At 37.5% G+C, this 12,874-nt stretch overlaps 1 protein-coding gene across 4 annotated transcripts in view; it reads right to left on the bottom strand.

The window, feature by feature from the left end:
- The window catches only part of ptpn20 (protein tyrosine phosphatase non-receptor type 20), a 29,924-nt gene extending 17,130 nt beyond the window's left edge, over positions 1 to 12,794 (bottom strand). For 2 of the 4 annotated variants that reach the window (XM_057341310.1, XM_057341313.1), the window contains exons 1-25: positions 12,108 to 12,794; positions 9,187 to 9,334; positions 8,947 to 9,107; positions 8,216 to 8,281; positions 7,926 to 8,105; positions 7,773 to 7,848; positions 5,517 to 5,606; positions 5,353 to 5,431; positions 5,091 to 5,244; positions 4,892 to 4,963; positions 4,572 to 4,746; positions 4,069 to 4,204; positions 3,826 to 3,964; positions 3,592 to 3,744; positions 3,179 to 3,364; positions 2,905 to 3,064; positions 2,369 to 2,609; positions 2,172 to 2,272; positions 1,875 to 1,952; positions 1,683 to 1,790; positions 1,494 to 1,610; positions 1,196 to 1,395; positions 1,020 to 1,112; positions 856 to 949; positions 514 to 599 (exon numbers count right to left, since the gene is read on the bottom strand). In XM_057341310.1, coding sequence (XP_057197293.1) covers positions 514 to 599; positions 856 to 949; positions 1,020 to 1,112; positions 1,196 to 1,395; positions 1,494 to 1,610; positions 1,683 to 1,790; positions 1,875 to 1,952; positions 2,172 to 2,272; positions 2,369 to 2,609; positions 2,905 to 3,064; positions 3,179 to 3,364; positions 3,592 to 3,744; positions 3,826 to 3,964; positions 4,069 to 4,204; positions 4,572 to 4,746; positions 4,892 to 4,963; positions 5,091 to 5,244; positions 5,353 to 5,431; positions 5,517 to 5,606; positions 7,773 to 7,848; positions 7,926 to 8,105; positions 8,216 to 8,281; positions 8,947 to 9,107; positions 9,187 to 9,310 — 3,069 coding nt within the window. In that variant the 5' untranslated portion in view covers positions 9,311 to 9,334; positions 12,108 to 12,794. The remainder of the gene's footprint in view (positions 1 to 513; positions 600 to 855; positions 950 to 1,019; positions 1,113 to 1,195; positions 1,396 to 1,493; positions 1,611 to 1,682; positions 1,791 to 1,874; positions 1,953 to 2,171; positions 2,273 to 2,368; positions 2,610 to 2,904; positions 3,065 to 3,178; positions 3,365 to 3,591; positions 3,745 to 3,825; positions 3,965 to 4,068; positions 4,205 to 4,571; positions 4,747 to 4,891; positions 4,964 to 5,090; positions 5,245 to 5,352; positions 5,432 to 5,516; positions 5,607 to 7,772; positions 7,849 to 7,925; positions 8,106 to 8,215; positions 8,282 to 8,946; positions 9,108 to 9,186; positions 9,335 to 12,107) is intronic. The other 2 variants (XM_057341312.1, XM_057341311.1) reach the window with 2 other exon arrangements.
- Between the last annotated feature and the right edge of the window lie 80 nt (positions 12,795 to 12,874).

Here is a 12,874-nt window from a genome sequence, read left to right as displayed (position 1 = left end):
ATTTGTTATAATAAACGAAAAAAACCCTAATCTTTCTATTTGTCATTATTCCTTTTCAGCTATCAAAAGGGAAAAGCGTACACAGACACCCTATCTCAAAACTTGCGTACACGAACTGAGACCTGTCGTGAGATTTGATCGTAGCAACCGCTCACGTCCATATTGATAAATACCAAGTTTTGCGTGGAAACGACCGTACGCCTAGTTTCCGGTCGTACGCTCGTTTCATAAATGAGGCCCATTGTGTGTATATTTTGTATATACTAGTATTGTTCAATTTTGTAAATATTTGTTTTTATGTGTATATTCTGTACTATGTTCATTCTCTAATATGTGTATACTTTGTCTTGTGTATATTTTGTATATTATTGTATTCTGAATATTTTTATATACACTGTCTTGAGACAGTTTTCTACTTACAAAACATCAGTAAACGGCTTTGCAGACATGACGATGAATAAAAACCCATTTTAATTTTTGGTGAACTGTGCCTTTAAATGACTGTGACAGTACCTCTCCTGTTCTCTTCAGGCATTCTACCGCCTGCCTGTGGGTGACGCCACGCAGGTTACAGCCGTCCACCTCCAGCAGCCTGTCACCTATCACACACACCACATCATCGAACTGTCAACATCGATTATGAGTCACATCCAATCGGGATGTTACATATTCATGCTCATTTGCATTTCGGCATCACATTAAAACTGGAACAATGAGTCATTTGTTTCGTCATAACGGGATGACAAATACATACAGAACACACTCACAAATCTCACATATACAGTATTGTTAAAGCAGTTTTCAAAAATGACATCTTTAAAACAGTATTTTGAATGTTCAGGCAATAATCTTTACCGATCTGTATTCTTCCATCTTGATCTGCCGCTCCTCCTGGCATCACATTCTTGATATAAATTCCTCCATGACGTACATTGGTGTTGATTCCTCCCTAAAACCACCAACAGTCAATCGTTTCATTATCCATGATTGAAAGTGCCTACAAACAAAGAGAAACTCACAGCGACGCTGATTCCCAAACTGCCGTTGATCTTTCTGAGCTCGATGTAGGTGACCTCACCTGGCTTCATGTTAAAGGTATTGGACAGCTCATCCTGTGTTAAAAGAACAAACAGGTTATTTCGCTTCGGTCAGGTGTTTACTAGTAAGCTGTACAATAAAGTGCAGTAAGTCACACCTGAATGTCCAAGATGCGCACTACAGGTACATGTAGCCTTTTTCCCATTTTGGGAGCCATGATGTTGGAAAGCGTCTCTTCCAGTTCCTCCATAACAGGCCTGTACTCTGCATTCAGAGAGCTTTGGGAGTCAAAGCCTCTTTCCAGCATCATCCCCAGATTGCATGTGGCCAAAGAGGTCTTGCTATCCCGAAAGTCCTCTATCATTAATACATAATTTGATTCAGCGGTTAGCTGTCAATTAGACTTCACATTCAGTAAAACATATATTTTTTTAGATCTATTGATCAAGACGTACGTTTGGGTTGGGACACTATGAGCTCCACTTCATCTGGACTGTTCTGCAGTATGGAAGCCGCTGTATTAAACGTCACTCCCTCTAGGCTGATCTTATTTAGAGAGATCAACCGACCACCTGAATATTCACGAGAGGGACTGAGTCAATTGTCTTCTGGAGTAAAAAAAGAGAAGAGGGTCAGAAGTTTACCTGGTCTGATCCTGCCATCTTTATCGGCTGGTCCGTCAGGAACGATGGATGCGATGAAAATTCCAAGATCTAATTTTCCCGTGTTGTCCTCCCCAACTATTTCAAAACCTTCACAGGAACAGTGACGCAACGGTTTCAAGACAATCGAAATATGCACAACTTTTTTTTATATTGGAAATTGGTTTTACTTACCACAACCAAGTTTGGGATCTTTTTTAAGAGTAACACATATGATTTCTCTTTCTGGAGTTGTTTTTGTGGGAGTGTCCACTGTAACCCATAAAACAACTAAATACTTAAAATTGAATACGTAAAATGAAATCTTTTTTAAACGAAAAAAAAGTTAAATAAATACTTTCAAATAGTATTACCTAATAAGTAACCAACATTAATATTTGGCAGACAGTTTTACCCAAAGTGACTTACAATGCATTCAGGGTATACTATATAATTTTTGCTTTATATTTTTTTAGGAATCGAACCATGTACCTCTTATAGATGAAGTGGTGGAATTAGCTTCAGAGTCCTGCTTCTGCAGAGAGAGGTTGGACATGATCCGATAGATCGGAGTACTGAAAGTGTCCAGCGGGCTGCGGAAAGAAAAGATCAACCCGATGAGCCTTTAATATGGCTGTCAGACCGTGCATTAGAATTTCATTTATGTGCAGAGCAGTTTATTGACAGACCTGGAGCTTTGACTCTGGTCTTTCAGTTCACCCAGAACTCTCTGTTCAGGGACGTAATTGTCGCTCTGTTGTCGTATCCGGACCCCGATCTTCGCTGACAGGTCGTCGCAGGACCTGCTCATGGTGTCGTTCGGCAAGGCATTCAAACCAACATTATTGAGCATGATCTCAGAGCAAGAGAGCCTCTTTATCTGATTGTGCCGGGCTCGAAATATTGACGTGTATTTTGCAACGTTGTCATCTAGGGTGGAATATAATAGACTTTATTAAAAGCAAATACACTCCAAGAAATTCTGTTTATTTCAATCATGATTCCAAAACAACTATAAATGAATGACAAGCTTTTCATGAGTTTGCAAACTTGATTTTAAGACCAAACACAGGAAATAAGTCAATTTTAAGAGCCAATAAACATTTGCAATGAGAAAGACTTTATACCTTTACATAATGTACATAATGTAATGCAATCATTTATTATTAAATGCATTAATTATTATTTCATTTAAATAATTGAATTAGAAAAAAGCAAAAGCCACCTGAGGCCAAACAGTAGGCGAGTTGTCGAGAGGTCATCTCACTGTGAAACTTGTGCTGGGCTGAGCAGAGGTTCAGCAGATATTGTGCGATCTTTGAGCTCTCGGTCACAAACGAATGCTTCTTACCACTCGGACTACACTCAATGGTGAGTTTTCTTCTCTGTGGAAAATCAGTGGAACATATGAAACCTAATACAATGAGATAACTTACCAAAACACACCCGACCTAAACAAACATACAATATACTGTGCACAAACACAAGTGTAAACTTACACTCGCTGAAAGACTGTCTGTCTCCGACCAATGAAATTTGCGGCTTAATATACGACAATTGCTCTTCACTTCGTAGACCATAATTCCTTTGGCACAAATTCCCAATATCAGCTCTCCAATAGCAGGTTTCCTTTCACGGGCTACTCGGTGAAACAGGACCCCATACTCTGGTAGCTGCTGGGCAATCTAATAAAGCACAAAAAACATTGACTGTGAAGACAGCAGCTGTAAAGACCATGTTTGGTGGTTTTAGAAAGGCACTTTTAAGCTGAGCACCATGATTGGCTTACAGTTTGTCCAACTAAGACCAGAAACCAAGCACAGGCAAGCTTCAAGTAATTTTTAAAAAGACATTGATCTGAATTTATTTGTTGAAAAGTCAGCCTTTTCAATAATTGTTAAGTCAAAGATACCTTTAGAAACTCCATCTCTGCCTCCTCTGGAAGCATCTGGACATTATTGGCATGCAACCTTGGCAACTCGTCTCTTAAACAGGGCAAGGGCACTTTCTCTATAACTCTCCTAGAGATGTACTGCTCCATCTGGAAATAGTTCTTCCCATAAACCTGGAAACATCAGTGTGATATAAAGAGTATACTGTATGTCTAGCGAGAAGTGAGCAGCTCATAATAATATGACTGACTCACATTAGACATGTAATCTCCAAACTCAGCCTGTAGTGCCAGCGCAGCGAGAAACAAAGCCATCTCTTCATTACAATACACTCTGTCCTCCAGTATATCCCTCCTCAGCTGGAGATAGTATTGGTGACGGGTAAGTCTATGCCTTTATTGAAGAAAACAATAATACTCAACAAGATACTGTCCATGAAACTGACAATCAAAACATTTTTCAGCACATACTGTAATACAGCAAACTGGAGTACATACAATATGTAGGAAATGTCATCAGGGAAAAATTTGACACGGAGAAAAAGGGTAAACGTTGCAGAAGCCACTTTCTTCCAGGAATCTGGTGCAACTTTTGAGACTTTTGTCTCTTGGTCCAAAAAGAAATATTCACCATCTACAATAGAAAAACGCAAATCGATGTTTAATCATTTATGAGGAAAAACACTGTAAAATGCAAACACAATGATTCTTTCACAAACTGTAAAAGCGACATTAAAATCCTTAAATTTAGAGTAATAAAGACAAGAACAATATAAACATTTAAAACAGATTTTCATGCATAAACTATTCCACAAAATAAAACAAATCCATTAAAATAGTGATTCACGAATGCAAAAGGTTAGAAAACCAATTAGTGATTCATATTATGTGAATATGAATGAACAGTTAACAATAACTATAATTTAATAATAATAATTGGTGCATATTGTTACAGAGACTGCTTGGACTACATATTCATGTACTGAAAAAGACTGCATTACCATCTATGAAAGCAAGGCCAAAGTAAAAGTGCTCCACAAGGTTCGCATGAGCCACAACCATGTCAAAGACATCTCTACCACGAGACTTGATGTCACATTTCACCACCACACACTGCTCATTCGGCATGATCACATTAACTTCTCTTTGAGACAAACCTGACTTGCCCTTCTTTGACTGTATCGATCGGGAGAGAAAGAAAGGGACAAAAGAGAGATACTACGGTTGTGCATCCTTGTATTGTATGTTGCATATACTGTATAATACTGAAGTGAACATTATACACAATGTTGTTATATACATTATAAATGCTAAAACTTACCACTATAGATCCAGGCAGCTCCAAAACAATTTGAGGTTCATCTGTCATTCTGCCAAACTCAGGTCCAAGACTCTAAAATGAAGACATGAGGATAGATGACCAACAACTAAACAAAGAGTGTATTATATACAACACATAAAACAGTGTAGTATACGTGGAACTGACTAAACATCGAGCATCAAAGACACTGAGCACATACCTTGGCTTTCCTTTGAGAGAGGTTGACGGCAGAGTCATTCACAGTAATACAGGGACTGGAAAGTCGGGCTTCACTTTTACTGGGAACACTGAGGTACGAACTCTGTGACAGCCAACAACTTGTGCTTCGTCTGTGTTGAAGTCCCGGTGGAATTCTGGGATACCAAAGCATTGATTCCCCCTCATCACAGACTGACATAGCCCAGGGTTGTATAGCAGGTAACCTGACAAATCTTTAAAGAGAACACAACAGAACTGCTAACCTGTTAGGAGTGCCCTGTGAGGTTGCGGTCTGACTAGGTCTGCTTCTGAGAGACCTGGATTTCTGGTCATGGAACACGTCTGGAAAAACAAAAGTGGAAATGACATAATGAGTCTATAATGTTTAGCTAAACAGAATTCACGGAATATGAAACCAAATTCTCACCTTGCTTCAGCTCAGAATCCAGAGAAAGTCTGCGTGTCTCTCCTGTAGCTTCGTTCCCCTCCGTATAACCGGGATATGGTCCACGCTTACCTGCCCAACAATAAAACCTCATCACAACCCTGACGTCACTACATTGTATCCGTACAGAAATACTTCTGGAAAGCGTCCATAGCAAACAGTGCGAGTGCTGCAGTCTTCATTAAGGTTTCGCGTGTAAGCATCAATGCTTGGAGACCAATTACAACTTTTTGTAATCCCATGTTAGGTTTAGGTTAAACCCTTAATCCTATTGCGTACACAGTATTTTACAAGAACAGCTACGCTTTCTTACGCACATGTTGGTCAAACCTATGGGGTATTACCAATCTGAATTTCAGGATAAACATTAAAAAAGGGAATATGTCTGGATTAGCATTAAAAGGATGAGTGAAGGAAACCGTTTAAGTCAGAAGGGCAACATCGCTGAACACAGGCGCTTGTTGTGCAAAGGATGTGACGTGCGTGTGACACACTGAAGTGCTTTTATAAATACCCGTTACATCAGCTTCTGTGCATATTTATCAAAGCTTTATCAAAAGAGCTGCGTTTAACATGTAGTAGCTCATTTTAATTATTCAAAGGTCCAGTGTGTAATTTTTTGGAGGATCTATTGACAGAAATACAATATAATATACATAACTATGTCTTCACAGGTGTATAAAGACCTTACGTAATGTAGCGTTATGTTTTTATTACCTTAGAATGAGGTATTTCTATCTACATACGCTACGGGGCCCCTTGCATGGAATTCGGCATGTTGTTCCTTGAGTAGCCCTAAACGGACAAACTGCTCTACAGAAAGCGTGTTTCGTAAATACGTTATCTCCTTTGGGAAAGAAGTGAAAACGCGACCACATCTTTGTTCTGTGAGAGCCGGCGTAGTGCTTCAAAAGATAGGTTTGGAGTGAGCCGTTGGTTGCAATTCACAACCTCACCTCTAGATGCCGCTAAAATCTCCACATTGCTCTTCCCAGTAAAACTAAATTTCAGAGATGTTGCAAATAGGGCTGGGTATCGATTCTGATGTTCCGATTCACAAGCTCTCATTTCGATTCGATACTCGATTCGAGTCAATGATTATAGATTTAATACAAATCCTATAGATATTTCTAAAAAAGATCAGTAAATATCACATTACAATGGTGAATTAAACGATGAAATGAAGAGCCACAAACCTGTATATTAAACTTTAAACACACTTGGGTATATTGAAACAGAACAGGTTATTTTACATTTAAGATACAGTATAACAAACAAAATTTCACAAAATTAGCTTTAAAGAGGGGCTGCAATCATATGAACCGCTGTCTTTTATGTGAAGGTGATTAAATTCGACGACACACCCGCATCCGCCATGTTAATTAAAGGGGTCATATGGCACGAATACGTGTTTTTCTGTGTCTTTGGTGTGTTATAAGTTGCCCATGCATGTATTAGACACGTGAAATTGCAAAAATGAAAGTGTCGGAACAAAAGATGCATTCTATCTAAAAGCGAATGCTCACCCAGACCTGTCTGAAACGCCTCGTGTAACCACACCCCCACAAATCCACGTCAGTTTGTGGTATGATTTGACTAAGACCGCCCAAATGTATGTAAGGTGGCGTACCTGTCAGTACAATTGCTTTGGAACCTGATGGTCCAAATATGGTAAGACGTGTTACTTTTCCATCACACGCTTGCAGTATTCGACCAATCACTACGCACTGGTTAAATGGCCAATCATAGCACACCTCGCTTTTCAGAGCGATGAGCTTTGTAAAAAATCTGCGCGTTTCAGAGAGGCGGGGCAAAGAGGAGATACAAACATGCACAGTATGTGGAAAATACAGCGTTTATTAACCTTAAATCGTGTATACACATTGCATTACATCTTAAACAAACGATAATATTCGGTTTAGCCGTGTCATATGACCCCTTTAAGCAATGAATGAATGATATGCTCCCTGTCCTAACATTCACCGGTTGTAAAAAGAAAAGTGACATCTAGTGGATAGTAGTAGCAATAACATTCACGTTTAATGAATGTTCAGTGCTTGCGGAAATATGAAAGAAAAAAAATCGATTCACAGCTTTTGAGAATCGATATTGAATTGACCGCATTAAAAAAAAAAAAATTAATCGATTTTTTTTTTTGCCCAGTCCTAGTTACAAGCATATTAATTTACGGTTTACTTTATTTATTTATTTATTTTACAACACTTTAAGCGTTCCTACCGTGAAGTCTTTCTCTGATCATCTGACTCTTGCCACTCAATTGCACAACGTTCTCAGTTAAAGCAGCTCGGTCCACCTGGAAAACAAGATCTTGTGATATCAAATTTGATCATTTTGTTAAATAGCTAGGTTTGAACATTAAATGGGTCTCACAGAATCTTGGAAGACGTCCTCCACCAGCTGTTTGATGACTTTATTTGGAGGAGGCAGGAGAGAGGCTTTGTGGTGTGATTCACACGCCTCCAGGATGGAGTTCAGGTTTGCTCGCCGGTGGGCCATGTCCTCACACATGCTCAGGAGAAGGCAGTTCAGAGAGTCACTTAGCTGAATGGGCTGAACAGGCAGATAAATCATTTTTAGCACATTGTCGGGAACTGGTTTATTTGTCACAAGTATGCTTTATCTATGATTTATCTGCTTTATGGGAATTCTTTCAAACTGACCTGGTTTTGAGGAAGATGATAATCAACTGACCAATAGAGAGTCATACCAAGAGAATAAACAATTATCTAAAGGAAATAACACAGATATAAATCATTATTATGAAGTAGTGGAGAAATTATTTGTTGACATTAATGTTTCTTCCTCAGAGATTTAAAGTAATTCATGATGTACATATCACTGTTGTCCTTCTAAAACCTTGTATCTCCATATTTCATGATTTTTATTTTTAAATCAATATTATTAGTCTCCCTTTATTTTTGTCACTGGGTTTTGCAAATATCTAACCAATAAAAAAAGCAAACGCGAATTCGGACATCTAAGGTTTCGGAAGCATGTTATTTTGTATTATATTGCACTGCATAGTTCACATGCACAAAGTTTAGTTCTTTTTTTAGTAAAAAAAAACATTTGAGAACAGCAAACTCTAAATACCTGAATGTAACTAATGTAAGTTAAATTAATATTCAATTAAATATTTAATATATTTAGTATTATAAGAAGTACATTGTCTTAATAATACCTGAAATAATAATGAATTTCTTCTTTTTCTAATGCATCAAATGAAATGAAAGAAATAGAAATAAAAATTCAACCTACGCTGTGACAAATGTAAACTCTCTTTAAAGAAAAGCACAATTTGGAGTAAATCACTGTCAATATGCAACATGATACTGAATCATTAACATGCAAGCTAAGTATTCCACATGATGGCGATGGAAAGAAAACTGACCTTCTCCATAGCTAGCTTGGTTGAGATAGCCCGGCCTTGCAGCATTTCTGGGGCTGTGAAGGCACACACCTCATCTGTCATCGCACAGTTCTTAAACGCCAGCGTGCCAGTCGCTGACAAAAGCAGTGATGCAGGAGTTATAATGTTGCAGATATTGTGACCTAGAAAAATACAATCGTTCAATATTGCATGGACAGCACTCCAGCACTAAACAACAAACTGCAAGGGTCAGTGTTTTACCTTTGTAGGAAAGGTCCACGAGTGATTCGGACGAGCCCAGCAAGAGGGACCAGACCTCATCCTCCTCCAGCGGTCCTCCTCTGGCTTCCAGCACCTCCGCGAGGGTCACAAACGTGCTGCTCATCCTGCAGAGTCGCAAGACAGACACCTGAGAAGGAGACACACACACAGGCAAGCTGGCTAATGGAGGAGGAGAGATGGCTGGAAATAAAATACTTAAAGATGGTGCATAAACAAACCTGATCACCAGGGATGGTGACCTCGTGACGCGCTGAGTAAATCTTAGTCTTTCTTAACTTAGATTTTTAGTCAAAAGCATGTACCAATTGTTGGAATATAAAGGTTACTGTACACAAACTTTCTTTTTATTTTGGGCTTAATATTTTAAGAATCACTGAACTAAAATTCATACTTGACCGAATTCCTTTTTTTAATATTATCATTGCAATCAGATTTTATTCCTCATTTATTTAAAGGGACAGTTCACCCAAAAATGAAAATTCTGTCATCATTTACTCACCCTCAGATTGTTCCAAACCTGTAAAAAAATATTTTTTCGGTTAAACACAAAAGAAGATATTTGGAATAATGTCAGGAACCAAACAGATCTCATCCCCCATTGACTCCCATAGTATTTATTTTCCCTACTATGGCAGTCAATGGGAGATGAGATCTGTTTGGTTACTGACATTCTTGAAAATATCTTCTTTTGTGTTTAACAGAACAAAGAAATGTATACAGGTTTGGAACAATCTGAGGGTGAGTAAATGATGACAGAATTTCATTTTTGGGTGAACTGTCCCTTTAATTGTAAATGTATAATACACATATTTTAAAAGATTTCAGACAGATGAATATTTAATTTATAACATATAATATAATAACATAATTCATATCTAATTAAATTCATCTTTGCCCTGTTACAAAAGATACAGTTAATGGAAGCAGAAGGTGTGCAGAATTAAATTGTTAATTTTGCACCCAAAGTTGGACATATGGTATGGAAAATACACATTTTAAATACAGAAATGCATTGTATATTTCACATATTACTGTCTAAACTGAACAACTCATGTGCTGTTTAAATTTGGTGTTGATAACTGTAATTACTTAACATGGAAACAAGGGGGAGCCATTCGTTTGGCAGTCTTCATCGCTTGATCAAAATTTCTACAATTATTTTATGATTTTATGATCTATATAAGACAAATGTAGAGGCTTTTAGATATTTATTTGAAAATGTATTTAATTAAGCAATAGAATATTAACTCCATTTGTACAGTTGCTTGTATTTCGGGATTTCATCTGACAGTAATGTTTACATTTAGTACATGAGTTTATTGTATATGAATTATTGTTAAAGAAAAGTTGTATAAAAAAAGCTAATCTGGTATAATAAAAAGGAAATACTCAGGTGTAAGGAAATGCTAGGACTTGGACAGCAGTCAAGGTATTTCCACTGACTGTGCAAGTAAATCTGCCAGGAGATGTAACCTAGCCTGCGTCATGCATCAATACTTAAGTGTCATTATTTAATGCAAGCGGACCTTTACTCTGTCTCAAGGGAAATAGTAATATTTCACTGTAAAATGCTACAAGCAAGAATATTTTTAGGTTTCTCTTTGACTCACATTAATGTTCTTAAGCATCCCAAAATAGAACCCTAGAATTAACAGCCTGGAAAACAAACCAAATGCATAAATGGCAATATAAGTGACTCTAGGTAATTGATAATGAGAATATTCTTGCTTGTACTGTTTTTATTTGGATTAGTTGCCAGATCCAGGTATTTATTATGCCCTTGTTTTATTACACAGGGATTACACAATCTAGTTAATTAGAAGTGAACAGACCGAATTAACACCTGCAACAGTATGACACAGTAAAACTTGTTGACAGCAATAATCTAAATGTAAGAATATATAACATTAGATTTTTTTTAAAGTGTAGATTGTTAATGCATCAGATAAAAGCCCAAACATGGACTAGAAGAAACTTCTTTAATAATAAGCTTGTACTTCAAAGAGGGTTAATCGGGAACCTGAGGTTGTGTAAACATTGGTCCATCATTACAGAAAGCTTTGAGTTGCTTTTTGTGGACTGGTAAAAAAGACAATGTTTAATTTGGTCTCAGCCATTGCAAGAGCACAAATGGCAATAATAGAATACAGCGCCACTTAACATTTCACAAATTGTAAACACTTATCCATTGCTTCTAATATTATCCATCTGCAGCATAGATTAAAGACTAACTACAATCACAACAATAAATGTCTTTCAATCTAAGCGAGCAAATATCTACCTCTATGTATCTTCGAATAACCATACAATATGTTTGGCATATTATTGGCAATAAGGGGTATAGGCCTACATATTATCGGTCCATACATTCTCTGGGAACTGAGCCCATCACACTAGCATTGTTTTCACATACTGATATGAGATTTGTTTTTATTTTTAGTGCTATGCCAATTTCCATAGACATTGTTGTGATTAGAAGGGATAAACTACATGAATATATTAGGTTTTTAAAACATTTAGGTTTTTGCAGGAATTTTAAGAGATCATTTTAAGAGTGAGAGAGAGAGAGAATTGATATCACTGTATATAAAGTATAAAGTGCAGTGACAATACAGGAAGCTTTTTATCAGACGAAAAAGACAAATCCTCCCATTTCCACAGTAATCAAAACTGAAGACATTCATATAAACATAACCACTGTTTACAAATACTTATTAAAATGCAACGACATTTGAAACATCTATTTTGTAATATTTATCTTTTGGCTTTCTGTATTAGGCCCACCCTTACTAAAGAACTCAGATGTAGGCTACTGTACAGACAGTATGCCAATCACAGCTCAACAAGGCACTTTATAAAAACATTAAATAACATTTTCATAGAATCAGAATAGATTTTACCTTTTAGCATTCGCTGTGTGTAAATCCTGATCTTCTCTGTCTTCAAGTCCACACACTGTAATCCAGTGTCTCATTCACTAACGTTACATGTTTCATTTACCTCCTGTTACTAAGCGTTGCATGTGACCCAGCGATGCAGACACAGGCGTGTTGTACAACCACTCAAACTAAGACGCTACTGATGCCTGTGCGGCCTCGACACTTTTTATAAATTGAAGAACTATTCTTAGACAACAGCTAAAGAGCTCAAGTGGATTGACAGGTCATTAGGAAGTCTTCGTTTTTCCTCAAATTGTAAGCGCGAGGTGATCCCCTTACGTAGCCCTATCCGCTCAAAACACACGCTGCTAGATGATGCTATGTCTCATGATCCATGTCGTTAAGACTTTCTCCGAGTCTCTTGTCAAATTATTTACAATTACACCCTGTTAACAATTCAAATATTCAAGTTACCTTAACCAAAATAGATGACAGTGCTGGTTAATACCACGATTTTTGTGACATCTGTTTTTAGAGGAAACAGTCACCCTTGTAGTTAAAAAAAGGAAATGACTATATTTAGCACATAAAGCACATTAACTTAGCCACCAAGATTAAAACTTTTTCCTCATATATACATTTTCAAACGGTGTACAATAAATTAGCTGTTTTATTCAGCTGTGTATCGCACTTTGCCTGTAGATAGATGGAAGAAATAACGCTCCTATGAATAGACCGGTGTGATGGCGCGGAAGCGCGTGTGTGGGGGTTTGGTGACGTAGAGCGCA

The sequence above is a fragment of the Triplophysa rosa genome, linkage group LG9, assembly GCF_024868665.1.
Source record: "Triplophysa rosa linkage group LG9, Trosa_1v2, whole genome shotgun sequence".
NCBI classification, from domain to species: Eukaryota; Metazoa; Chordata; class Actinopteri; order Cypriniformes; family Nemacheilidae; genus Triplophysa; species Triplophysa rosa.
The sequence above is the reverse complement of the archived record's forward strand: the minus strand, read 5'-3'. Positions and strand labels throughout refer to the sequence as shown.